The sequence below is a fragment of the Uloborus diversus genome, chromosome 1 (assembly GCF_026930045.1).
Source record: "Uloborus diversus isolate 005 chromosome 1, Udiv.v.3.1, whole genome shotgun sequence".
NCBI lineage: Eukaryota > Metazoa > Arthropoda > Arachnida > Araneae > Uloboridae > Uloborus > Uloborus diversus.
The window spans coordinates 85,474,924-85,489,121 of record NC_072731.1 but is presented as its reverse complement, the minus strand read 5'-3'; the positions used below and the strand labels follow the sequence as shown (position 1 = coordinate 85,489,121).

At 33.1% G+C, this 14,198-nt stretch overlaps 1 protein-coding gene across 4 annotated transcripts in view; it reads left to right on the top strand.

The window, feature by feature from the left end:
- Positions 1-14,198, top strand: part of LOC129230874 (DDB1- and CUL4-associated factor 13-like) — a 130,239-nt gene that overhangs the window by 48,503 nt on the left and 67,538 nt on the right. For all 4 annotated transcript variants that reach the window (XM_054865204.1, XM_054865205.1, XM_054865202.1 and 1 more), the window contains exon 5: positions 6,403-6,483. In XM_054865204.1, coding sequence (XP_054721179.1) covers positions 6,403-6,483 — 81 coding nt within the window. The remainder of the gene's footprint in view (positions 1-6,402; positions 6,484-14,198) is intronic.

Sequence of the window (14,198 nt, the reverse complement as noted above, 5' to 3'; positions counted from 1 at the left end):
TATTGTTTTTACTCAAAAATCAGATTTTAAAAATTTTCATTTTATCATTACATTAAAAGATACTGTGCTGACGTTTGTTACGCCCGAACACGCGGCCGCGGCACCATTTTTCTATTGCACCTAACTTTCTGATATTATTTCGCTTCAGATTGACGTCATTACTCCTCCTTCAACCGCTGTAATATGGAAATCTAGCAAATGGAGAGGTTTGGGGGAGGAGTTACGACTTCAGATCAAAGCATTTTGCTACCAAAATTTCTCACAGGTTCGTACGCCCTTGAAAAACCTTGAAAAAAATCAAGAATGTTTCATCAGTGCAATTTTCTGAACTTGTGCTAGATATGTAGCATCGCGAAAAATTACTTCCTGCGTTTGCGAGTTCAATCTTTTTGCATCTTGTTAATCTTTTGATATTTTTGACAATCGAAAGTTATTTTAACATTCATTAACTTAGATTAGCTTATTTTATGTTTAATTCCGATAGATAATGAGCTATTTTTTTTTTTTTTGGAACCATGGTAACATCAAACTTTTTTGGACTTCGCCGAAAATTGCTTGCTGGGTTTTGATATTTCAATCTCTTTGAATGAATCTTGTAAACATTTTGATATTTTTGGCAATCGGAAGTTATTTTGACATAACACCTCCTTAGATTAGCTTATTTTTTTGTTAATTTTAATAGACAATTAACTTTTTTATTTTTGGAACCATAGCAACATTGAACTTTCTCGCACTTCGCGGAAAGTGCTTGTCGTGTTTGAGATTTCAATCTTTTTGCATCTTGTAAATAATTTGATATTTTTGTCAATCAGAAGTTATTTTGACACACTCCACCATAGATTAGCTTATTTTTTGTTTAATTTTAATAGATAATAAACTACGTTTTTTTTTTTTCGAAATCATGGCAACATTGTACTTACTCTCACTTCGCTGAAAATTGCTTGCCGTGTTTGAGATTTCAATCTTTTTGCATCTTGTTAATATTTTGATATTTTTGGCAATCGGAAATTATTTTGACGTACTCCATCGTAGATTAGCTTATTTTTTGTTTAATTTTAATAGATAATAAACTACCTTTTTTTTCAAAACCATGGTAACATTGAACTTACTCGCACTTCACGGAAAATTGCTTGTGTTTGAGATTTCAATCTATTTGCATCTTGTTAATGTTTTGATATATTTGGCAATCGAAAGTTATTTTGACATACGCCACCATAGATTAGCTTATTTTTTGTTTAATTTCAATAGATAATTAACTTTCTTATTTTTGGAACCATAGCAGCATTGCACTTACTCGAACTTCGCGAAGAATTGCTTCTTATGTTTGAGATTTCAATCTTTTTGCATCTTGTAAATATTTTGATATTTTGCGCAATCGAATGCTATTTTCACATATGCTATCCTAGACTAGCATATTTTATGTTCAATTTTAGTCATGTTTAATTTTCGAGAATATTTTTTTTTTTTGGAAATTATGCAACAGTGAACATACTTTGCGAAAATTTGATTCTCGTGTTCAAGATTTCAATGCTTTTGCATCTTGTAATTATTTTAATATTTTTGAAAATTGGAAGCTGGTTTGACATGTGCTACCTCAAATTATATTATTTAATTTTATTTTTAAAAACTAAAACTTTGTATCCTTAATTTTTTTTTAAATACTCAAAATGAGTATTTGCAATTTGAAAATATAGCTCTATGAATCTGAAATTACACATTTATTTATTACATTAGGTTATCCAGTAAAAGCTGCCTCAAATTTACATTCAGTGTATTTATCGCTTGAGTGCATTTGTATATTTATGGGTGTGGGAGCTTTAATAAAAAAATTTCTTTCTCACTAATTTTAATATATACATGAAGACAGTTACAATATTTTTTGGTGCCCGAACAACTAATACATACATATGAAGAAATGATTTGGATACTAGCGTACTAATAAATGATTTGCAATCCTCTAATATTTTTGAACTTAGTCAATCAGTAGAGTAGCCAGAAATTACCTCCTGCTTTGGTGTTTGATCATAAACTCTCATATGTATATAAACGTACCATAAGTAGGCTGGAAATGTGCGTAAAAGCCAGGGGCTGTGGAGGGGGAGGGGACCTCCTGGCCTCTAAACTATAGCTTCTTGTCTTGCGGTACCTTATATCAAAATAAATTTTCTTTAAACTGGTTATGTGAAAAATTTTATAAACTACTATGTACTAAGGTGTTTACTGTAATAACTATATCTAAAAGGTCTTTATTAGGTATGCACTAATTTATCGTTCACTTAGGTGATTATTTTTAATTAACCAGTTTTTACCTGTTAATTAGTAGAAAATTTATTTTACAATTAAAGTTACTCTGTAGGATGGTCAGTTACATGCTTGCTTGTCACCCCCCCCCCCCCATTCAAATATTTGTGTAAAAAATATAATTCAATGGATAAAAAATTCAGTTGTGCAGAAGGTGATAAGGATTTATCATTAAAAATCATTATTATGGTTAATTAACAAATTATCTTCATGTATTTAGTGCCAGGCAGTTAATTTGCCTTTTGGTGCTTCCCTGGGTTTAACTATGAATGGTCCTCTCAAGGTCCTCTTTTTAATCCTAACTGGTCCTCTTTGGTCCCCTTTTTGATTCAAAGTGGTCCTCTTTTACCCTTTTCTATGGCTAAAATGTGTTGGGAGCCCTGCTAAAGGATGCTACGAAACTCAAAGAATCTGGGGTTGAGGGGTGTGTAGATAGATCGTTGTTTTGTTCTGGAGTTCTTAAATTCCCCCAAATTTATTTCAAATGTCTTAGTTGTAACCACTAATATTGTATAATCAGTTTTAAGTCATCCCTTTTGTCTGTTGATTATCATTCCTAGTCGTTTTAGCTTCAGTAAAAATAATTCAAGTACAGGGTGGCGACAGATCAGGGAAATCAGGGAGATCAGGGAAAAGTCAGGGAACTTTATTAATCAGGGAAAAGTCAGGGAAATATCAGGGAACTTTGAAAAAATAACAAAAAAACAGGGAAAATTGATTTTATGAAGAAAAAATTTTTTTTTGCTTTACAAAAATAAGTAGTCTAATTCCCTATGCATTTTCCGCCAATTATCTGTTCAAAAAAAAAAGTGAAATTAATGAAGTGTGATTATACACTGCCGCATATTTGTGCGACTTTTTTCCTCAACGTCAAAGTATTGAATCTTACTTATTAACCACAGGATGAACTTCCTAAGCTTGCTTCTGTGTCTGTTAAGTTGTTTATTTTACCTAGCTTGAAATTTCTTTTTATGCTTTCAATGCTACGTAAAATAAACAACCATACAGGCAAAGAGGAAGCCTTCATTAATGCCTTAGCTCCTTTGTCTTTATTCCATTGTCTTGAAGTAATTAGCATACTGTAATCATGATTTCAAGAAGAAATCTTTGGTTTTTGAATTAATACTATACAAGCTTAAAAGTTATTACTTCTTTGCGTTTTTAATTTAATTGCTAAAATTGAACTTTCAGTAAAAACACTTTTGTTTTTTTGCCGTTATACTACTTGTTGTCACCGCATAATTACAAAGGTTTTCTTTTCTTCAGACTAAAGTGATTCTTTTATTTTATAACCAAGTTGTATTCTTCTTTTATATATTTTAAAATTAACTAATTGCTTTCTTCTTTTTTTCTTGCATTTCAAAGTTGTTTATTACAAAAGCAATCTAAGATTTTTTTCGTTACATACTGAAATCATTTGAAATAGAGTTAACTTGTGTACTTAAGTAAATATCTTTATTTTTTTATTGTTAAAATGCTGTATTCATTCATTAAAACCTATGTTCTTGATTAGAGAAAAGCTCCCTATGAATGGATATCAAATAATTTCATCTGTTTTGCATAAATATGTCAATTAGTTACATAAGAATAACTACATTACTTCTATTCTTTCACTATTACTTGTTATTCGTGCAACAATTATTATACTGTTTGAAAACTTAGTTCTAAATAATTTCAATTACTTTTTAGTTCTATCACAAATACACATATGTTTTTAAGAGTAATTTTAATAGTTTCTTAAAATTCTTATGCTAAATGGTTTCTGGAAGTAAAGTATTTTTTTTAATTAATTTTCTATGATCTTTCCATTGTATAAAAATTTAATATACTGTTTTGTAGTTCCCCCCCCCCCCAAATTTACTTTTTATGTATTTTTTTAAAACTATTTTATTAAAAAAGTAGCATCTTTTTAAAATATATCTTTAGTTCAACACCTTTACACAACTTAAAACATTTAAAATACTACATTTTATACAAACATACAATGGATTTCAAGTAGAGCAGAGAAAGATAACCATTATCATTGGCAACGTAAATCAGGGAAATTTGATGAACTTAATGAGGAAAATCAGGGAAAAGTTAGGGAACTTTTTTCCACAGTTCCTGTCGCCACCCTGAAGTAGATTGATTTTTTACTTTTCTCTCGTTAACATTGTCAAAACGAAAATCCCCTAGTGTTGCGGATCAAGTTGAATTGTCGAAGAATGAAGATATATGAAGGTGCAAAAATGTCATTTTTGTTACTTTTTTTTTAATTATTAACTTTCATTTAATCTGATGCTCGTATAAATTAGAAATTTGGTTTATACACGAAAATTAGCTTTAATTTTAATGTTTTAGGAGATTTTTAGGATAAAATAAGATCGTTTCTATGTATCGAAATTTCTATATATCGAATTATTTTCTGGCAATTCTCTACTTCGATATATGGAGCTCCGACTGTAGTTCCTATTGTGACAGGAGGGAGGGAGGATCCAGGGGCTCTCCCCTGGAAAATTTTTTAAATTACAGTTTGAAAAATGCAGTTTTAAACAATGTATAATGACGTTCAGGGAAGAACCAGCGGGCTATCCCTAGAAATTTTTGGAAGTTGAAACCTGAAAATGCTATTGTAGGTTTTCTTTGTTAAAAGTTAGTGCACCTTCAGTTTCTGAAAGTTAATGCTCCGAAAACGTAATTTAAGCCAATCTCTGATGGCAGAAAGAGGAGTTCTCGGTTGGCGGGCAGAATATTTTCATAATTGAAGCACTGAAAATGAGATTAAAGATGTTTTTTTTCTTGATGATGTTGGGGAGAGAGAAAGAGATGCGTTCTCCCGAAAATTTTTCTAGGTTGTAGAAAATGCAGTTTTAGAAGATTTTTGGTAATTTTAGTGGGAGGAGAGGTTTGAAGCCCACCTCTGGCCAATTTTCGAAATAATTCTTTTAAAACCTAAGTTTCAAAAACTCACTTTCAAGCTATCTCTGGGAACCTAAAAAGAAGAGTTTGGAGTTCCTCACACTTACTTCCTTTTCGCTGCATCGCTATCTTCATTTTTAATTTTAATTATTGATAAACATATAATGATAAAACCTTGGCCCAGTTTTTCTTTTCCAAAACCAATTGTCTGCTTGGATTTTCCATAGTAAAATTTTCAATTTCTCGCCTAATGTTTTTATTTGCTGGAAATACAAGTCTCTGCGGCGCCAGAAAAAGGACTTTTAATATTTTGAACAGATGTGATTCCTTGCTGCGATATCTTAGGTCTTTCCACCTCATTTTATTTTCTGTGTGTCTAATGCGTCTCTTGATTAAGTTTTAATTTACATGTAATTTTATATTCGAACATTTAGAGCTTCTGGGGTGAATATTAGGGTGCTCCCCAGAAAATGAAATTTGATATTTCAAGTCACAAATTACTTGTATTATTAGCACAAACAGGTCAGTGCTAATTTTGCATTAGCTACCTGTTTGTTTGCCACTCTAGGCTTCCTCGAGGTTTTCCACCTCCAGCTCAGTCACTTCTATGCCGGGCTGATGAGTGCTAATAAGCACGAAACTGCAGTCCTCGGCTGGAATTGACTGAGCTGGCGGTGTATTTCATGTAATTCTAATTTTGTTCCTAGCTCTTTAAGTTAATTTTTATTCTTCCTAAGTCTTGTAGTCATCTTATTTGTCTAACACATTTGTAGGGGCGTTAAAAATATGTATATCTGTTTTTAATAAATGAAAATAAGATTATCAACCATCATTTTAAAAATACACTTCATTTTTAAACTCGTTTTAGAAAGGTATAAACAAACTATGCTTTAAAAAAATATAAACATTATTTGAACTGTTTCGAAAGATTCAAAATCAAATATTTGAGTAGAGACTTACTAGATGGATTTGCTTGCCTTTAAGATCCCATGTAGCTCATCTCAATTTGCTCTCACAAGAACGGAAAGGACAATAATTTTTTTTTTCTTTTTGTGAAAACGCTTAAGGTTCTGAATGGGTTCCAAAAATTATAATTGTACATAGTCATTGGCTAGGTGCCTTGCTACTAATACAAATACACACGCCTGCAAATTTTGTGCACTTTTCTTTGTATATCTCATAGTTAATTTTTTCTTTATGCAGGTTGGTGATGATAAAATTATCAAACACTGGAACTTGGAAGATTTAACCCAAATTGAACCAGTTGATGCCATAGTCACTAAGGTAATGTATTTATTGCCTATCTTCATTATCTTCTTTGTTTGTCCAACCTACTGTTCACAAACTGGTTTGTCAAGCCTTTGTGTCTCTGTGAATGAATGTAGAGTACTTGCATGGGTGCAAGACCTTCCGTCTCAGGACGGATTTCCGTCTTGACAAAATTTCTGAGACGGAGGTCGGGACGGAAAGAAATTCAATGACTTTCTTTTAATTTTTAATGAAAAAAGAAAAATTGAGTGTTTGAAAAATATGCTTTAATATTACTGGACCGTTCCATAACCACGAATTTACATCGACCTTCTCTCGGTTTTCCGCCATGTGCTTGTTTTGTTTGCAACGTGCTTTTGGAGGAGTGGCTTTTCGGCTCGCGCCGTTTGACTTTAGGTATAGCTTTGTTATTTCCAAATCACTGCATTGCAGGCCAAGGAGTTGCTCGCTATTCTCCCTGATTTTTTGAAGCAATCGACTCTAATTGAAAATTTAGCCTTTTCTCAATCTATTTTCGACTATCCTTTCGTTTTTTTCATTTGTGTGTTTTTTTTTTTGCAAACTTTACACGCATAAATGAAAATTATGTACGCTCTTAAAATGCTTTAAGAGTTGAATCTGCATCACCGTTTGAGAGTGATTGCTGACAAGATGAAATATTTTCGCCTCAGCAAAGGGCGTCAACATACCAGGCAAAACAGAAACTATCAAGGAATTTGAAGATTTTAATGAAAATGGGAATTTTGGAAATAATCGGGAGGGGGGGGGGGGGATTTCAAGCTGGTTGGAAACACCGATGGGCAAACCCTTCCTGCATTTTTGACAAAGACTTGAGGTATCACTAAATTCTAATGTCAGTGAATCGAACACTTGCTAGAATGGAAATATGGGTGTGTGTGGGGGGGGAGAGAAAGGAAAGGAGAAAAATAACGGCAGCGCACGAGTTTGCGAAAAAACGCTGCTCTTGCAAAGAGGGTAATCTGTGCGCAAATTAACCCACGATACTGAGGTCTTAAAACGTTGATATCTTGGACAATCTAAGAGGGGGGGGGGGTTACTCACGGGTTACAGTATAAAATATCGAAAAACTGAATTGAAAATATTTTTGAAGCTAGGAGTGGTTCGATATTTCTCCACTGCAAACTCTTAAAAATTTAAAAGTCAAAAAGTTTTAGGCTGTCTCTGATGATGTAAAAGTGGGTTTTAAAAAAGAATCGAAGACTGGAGTCTTAACCCATTCGATGATCAGCCCGAAACCCCTTAACGCGCATGCCGCAGATAACGAACGGAGTAGCTTTTTGCTACGTTGTAATAGCGCTTTTTTCCCCATTTTGCTCTCGGGATTTTAACGTTGTTTTTGCTGTTTAGCTTGCATTCGAAAATCGCTTCGCTTTATTAGTTTTTTGGCACTGAATTAAATAGTGCAATAAAATACAAGGTTGCTAATATGTGCTGAAATATTCATTAAATTTACACAGTACATAACGGGAAAATAATAAACAATAGAGGATAGGACGAAAAGCAATTATTTTTATAACACTAATTATTTTATTGATTTATTTTTCTTTTTGCTTTTATCTCAGTATATCATTCTTTTCTTTTTATACACTTAAGAAATCAAAACTGTTAAATGTAAGATGATATACCTTTCAAAAGGGCTTAACAAAACATTCTTCAAACAATTGTCTGATTGATCCAACCTGTGAGCAAGGGGAGCATTTGAATGGACAAAAACGCTTTAACTGTGGGAATGATTTTCTAAGCAGATAAAAAGTGTTCTTCGGTGCCTTTTGATACATTGTGACCCTTCAAAACGACCAATAAACACAGAGACATCTCTTTGCTTTTTGGTTCTTTTATCGTAATTGCGATGACTTTTAAATCCCTTCTGAGTGTCCACATATCAGTTGCTCAAGCGTGAGAAGTATTTTAAAGATAAATGATTACAAAAGATCAAAACTTGCGGCTAATCCCCTATTTCCCTTAAGGATACTTTTGTGCATGCAACTAAAAGCCCCCAGCTGAGAGAGGAATAACAGAGACTGCCTGGGCGGATTCCCTAAGGAGATGTCCCCCTTGGTGTCTTGCGGTCAACCCTTCCACATTATTTTCTTACAACAAAACAGTTTGAATCAGAAAGGAATTTCAAAGCAAGCTTTACTGCTTGTATTTGAGAAAAAGTCTTCAGAAGAAAAAAAAAAGAAAATCTTGCTTGAAATCGAGTCGGATTGTTTTTCTTATTTTAAAACATATTGGGATAAATTTTAGTTAGTTTCATAGGATTATTTACTAATTAAGGCAACTTGATTATTGAAAAGAAACCAAATATTTTATTTTTATTTTTAAAATCTCATAAAAGAAGGTGCAGTTAAATCATTGGAGCTATTTTAAAACAGTAAATAAAATCTGAAAAAGAAAGGGAGAAAAGGAATGTTTCGTTTCGTATGAGTAAAGCGAAAAGAACAAGATGTTTTATTTCATTTTTACTGTAATATATATTTTATGTTTTGCAGGGTCAACTATTACGTATAATCAATGCGGCCGTCATAATTTTTGTTTGCGAAATTAAAAATATTCAAAACTGTATCACTAAAAACCCATCAAAGGATGCCGTGAATAAAAAAAGTTAAAATTTAAGTTTGAAATTATCACGATTTAAAAATAAATATATAATAAAAAATAATAATAATATACAAATAAATAAAAAGGGTAGTAAAACACATTATAATTAAAAAAAACATACTCGTACAAAATTAAGATGTTTAAGATAATTTTTAAAAAATGTTGTGTAAAATAAATTATAAAATTTGAGGATTGTGAACAATTTAGTGAAGGTTGCTTGTGTAAGAAGATGGATTTTTGATAACAAGAAAAAAAATCTGTTTATTTTTTTTTATTTTATTCAGGCATAGAAATATTGTTAAATGTGTAAGAAAATATTTTCACACTTGTTCATCAGAAGTTCAAATGCCAGAATGCTGAGAAACAAAGCTTCCACGAAAAGATAAAAATATAATGCCTGATTATTTGAAGCATTATACGTGTCTCATCCAGGAGTACTTGAAAGGTTAATATCTTAGTAAAATAAAATAAATTACAACAAGTTTTGTGAAATACTATAAGTTACATCCCTTTTTGGTCTAAGGAAAAGAGCTTGATTACCGCTCCCTTAAAAGCACCAGAACCCAACAGAGAAGCGCAATAACAGGGTTCTGCCCCTGGAAGGATCGCCGACACATATTCGGCCGAGACAAAAACTGCTAAAAACGCCGTGACGACACAGGTTCGTCGAAGGCAGTTAGGAACCATTTTCTTGCGACGAGCCTGAATCGGCCGGGGCAGTATTAACACAAACTGCGCGGCCGATCCTGTATCGGCCGGGGCAAAGAATGGGTTAAAAACACTAATTTAGGCAATCTTTGGTGAATTTATGAGAGATGGTTTTGGTGTTCTAACATGAAAATGTTTTGTAGCTGATGTATTAAAAACTATGAGGCTATACTTAAATGACTTAAGTTAAAGGGCATTTGCGACCCTCTCCCAAAAAGTGTTTGTAATTGAAGTCTTAAAACTTTCATGCTGTCTTTGGCAATGTTAAGAGGGAGGGAGGGCGCTCTCTTTAGGCGAAATTCCGAAATTGGAGTCTTAAAAGCGCAACCTAAGACCATCTTGGGATTCGGGGTTCTCCTTTCCCAAAAAATATTCAAAGCTGAAGTACTCAGCTTTAGGTAATCTTTGGAAGACTTAAGAAGAGGGAATTCGAAGGTTTTCTCTCAATACGTTTTAGAATTTAAATTCTTAAATCTTCGGTGATGAAAAGGGGAAACCGTAAAATTTAGTGAACTTAGAGGAAAGAGTTCGGGGAGGGGAGGGGTCTCTCTCTCCCCGAAGTATTGAAATGCTATTTTGGCTATTTTTGAGTGAGTTAAGAGTTAGGAAATTCAGGGGTCTTTCTCGAAACATTTTCGAAATTGAAGTCTTAAAACTTTGGGTTGTCTTTGGCGATGTGTGGAAGGGAGGTGCTCTCTCAATAGAAAAATAAATCTTAAACAAAAACTTACACTGCGTTTAGTAAACACAATGAAAGGGAGGCGGGGTATTCCACACCCCCAGCCCGAAATATTTTAGTTTCTGAAATTTTAAGAGCTTTGTTTTGGGCTATCTTTGGATGACTTAAGGGGTAGGGTATAGGAAGAAAGTCATGTTTGTAGGTAAGAGGGGTACTATTCCTACAAAACAATTTAGAAACTGAAGCCTTAAAAATTGAAATTTTGGACGACATTTGTGGTGAACTCAGAGGAAGGGGTTCGGGAGTTCTCCGAAAATTCTTTGATGCTGAAATATTTAAAGCGCAGCTTTTGGCTATATTTGAGTGCCTTAAGAGGGATGTGATTCGGGAACCCTGCCTGGGGTTAGGATTCGGTTCCCCTATTTCTTTTTTTAATTAATGAATGTTGGAAAGGGTACCTTGTTTAAAAATTATATCTACTTCACTGAAGCGATTTTTTATTGCTAATTCTATCTTATAAAAGAATTCTTTTTCAAATGAAGACTGTGTGGGGGAATGGTGACAGTTCATTATCATTAGTCGGCCTTACCCTTCCCCCACCTTTCCTTCTTTTCTAGTTTGTTGGCGCTACCTTGGGTAGACTTTTGAATCAGAACTGATTTATGTTGCGAAAGTGAAAATCTTATTTCCTAAGCAATTTTATTGCTACAACAAAAATGTTTAGGATCGGCAAAAAACTAATGGTGGTGGGCTGCAAACGCTTTTACCCCTTACATTATCCAACATCGTCTAAAATTGCGTTTTTGAAACTTCAATTTCGAAATATTGCCGAAGGAGGGTTCCTGAACTCCATCCCTTCAATAGTGCATTCAAAAAGCGGATAAACGTTATGAAATTTAAATTACAATTTCGTTTTTAAATCTTCGATTTTGGGAAAACCCATAGCGTCCCCTCCCCCCTTTCTTTCTTTAATATTTTTTGAAGATTGCCCAATATTGTGATTTTGGGTTTATCAGTTTGAAATAATTGATGTAAGAGTCCCTGAACTCCTCCTTTCCCTGAACTTTACCAAAATGGCCTACCACAGCGCTTTTTGGACTTCAATTTGAAAAAATTTCTGGGAGAGAGCTCCCAGACCCTCCTCCCCCCCCCCCCCTTATTGCCGGATTTTAGATTTTTTGGACTTATGATGTCAAAACACTTAAATATTACAATTTTAAGGCTTAAAATTTAAATCAAACAGATTGCAAAACTGACATTGTTAAAATCTGCAACATTTATACATACAAATTTTTCCTTAAGCCCGCATGCGGGTGGTGGGGGGGGGGGGGTGCTGAAAATATTTTCCGTCTTGAACACATCACCAAACTTGCACCCATGAGTACTTGTGATGGTGACAAAACTAAAGGGCTATTTTTGTTTAATTGGAATATAAAACTACTTTCTCTACAGCAAAAAGTGCTTTATCCTAGTCCTTTACGTTCGTTTAAAAAATTTGCAGTCTGTCATAGCTTATTTCATTGTGTTAAGGCTACATCTTCAATAGTTCAGAGAAATTTACCATGAGTATTTATAGCCAAAATTCTAAGCAAAAAAATCTCTGTGTGCCAAAAACTTTTGAAGGAAAAAAAATTAAAAAGTGAGTTTTGAAAATAAGTGAGATGGAGAAAGTTTTGAGTGGTTGCTGTTTGACATTCAATCAAACAGATGAAAGATTTTAGCAACAAAGCCAATCATATTGCTCTTTGACTTGACATGTGAACAGAAAAGAAAGTTAGCTTAGAAACTTAAAATGTTTTCCAAGTGAAAAACAGATCAATCCATTTTGTGTTTGCTGGAAGGAAGTCATGTTATATGTAACTTTTTTTAGATTATTATTACTATAATGACTTGGCATTAGAATTAACTGAAATTTAATGCAATGCTGTTTAAAATTGGAGAGTAAGCTTGAAGCACTAATGGTTTATGAGTGAAAGTTTTTGGTGAAAGTAATTATTTCAACAAGTTAAGAGTATAATCTGAGGAATTTACTACTATAAGAATTTATGTATCAAAATTGATGTATGCTCATTTGGCAGAGAGGTACAGCTTAATGCAATATGAATAAGATTATTTTTGTGTTGTACAAATATCAATAACTAATATTTATCTACTTAAAATTTTTTTCATTTTTTTTCATTTTTGTAACATTAAATTTCATTGCAACAAAATTTAACAAGGGATGCCAAATACTGATTCACTGCAACAGCAATTTTGCAGTAATGAATTTCAAGCTATATAATGGCAATCGAAATGGGATTGAATATTTATTTTATTAAGGCAGTCATTTCGATTGCATTGGCATACTTGCCAACTCTACTGTTTTTAACGGGATACTCACGTTTTTTGTTCCCATCTCTTGATTTCCCGTTTTTTAAGATTTTCTCCCGTTTTTTCAGTCAATCATCAAAAAGTTTCACTTTCTTCTCAATAGATGCCACCCCTTTCTAGTCTACCAATGTCAGGGAATAAGAAATTTTCCAATTAATAACTCTGTAATTAAAAATTATTTTTTGGAAGCTTTCCACATTGCATGTTCAACAAAGCACATGCTCTGCCGAAAATTGCAGCAGATTTCAATCTTTTTACATCTTGAAAATATTTCAATTATTTTGAAAGTTTGAAGTTATATTAACATGTGCTACCATATACAGTAAAACCTCTCTTTTACGGACACCTACGGGGATACAAATATTATCCGATTTAAAGGGGTGTCCGCTTTCCCGAGGGACACGTAAAAAAATAAAAAACAAGTTTTTAAATAATCTACTTATTACAAAATAATTAATGACACTTCTTAAAAGAAAACTTATTCTGAGATCAAAAGTTATATGCGTGTAATTACAGAAAAGTAAATGTAATAAGTGTTACATATGCTTTAATTTAAGGTTTTCAAAAAATAAACTACTTTAAAATACACAGAGAAAGTACAGAAACATACCTATGTCATTTTCGTAAAAAAAGATGTAATTAAAGTTTGTTTTGAGTAGTTTTTGCTCATCATATCTTCAGGATAAATTTTAAGTTCTTGTGTTAATTTTACCCCTATTTCATCATTTCTTTCGGTGTAAAAATGTCTTATTTCATCAATGTATATTTAAGCATCACGTAAGCTTCGAATTTTCGTTTCTTCAGAAGATACTTCCACCACTATCTGAGGACTGTCTTCTTCTCCTTCACTTTCAGTTTCGTTATGTGTTATGCTTTCAACTATCTCCTCCATTTCTAAGGAATTTATTTCACATTCAACATAACCATCAATGTCAGCAAATTCATTGCCAATTAAAACATTTTCACCACTTAGGCATCTTAATTTTGTTAAATCATTAACAGGTTCTTTGTCATTTACTGTTCCTTCTTCAGCAACAGGTAGACCTTTTTTGAACCCAGCTTTTAGAAAAACAGCTGGTATATGTAGTCGCCTGTAGTCGGACTTTTTGCCACGCTGTATTTATCCATGAAGATGCCTGTAAGACATCGATTTTTACCGAGCTTGCAGTACATTTTCCTCCATCTAACAAGGAGAGGTTACGGTCTCGGAAATTCAGATCGGGATGAGATTTGGCAGATTAGTAGTATCCCTTAAGGGTACTCTCAGGGTAAAGTAATAAAGCGCACTAGCCATAAAATTCCGAGAAAACAGCCTTTAAAGATTTACGCGCAACTTATTAACCAGCAGAGA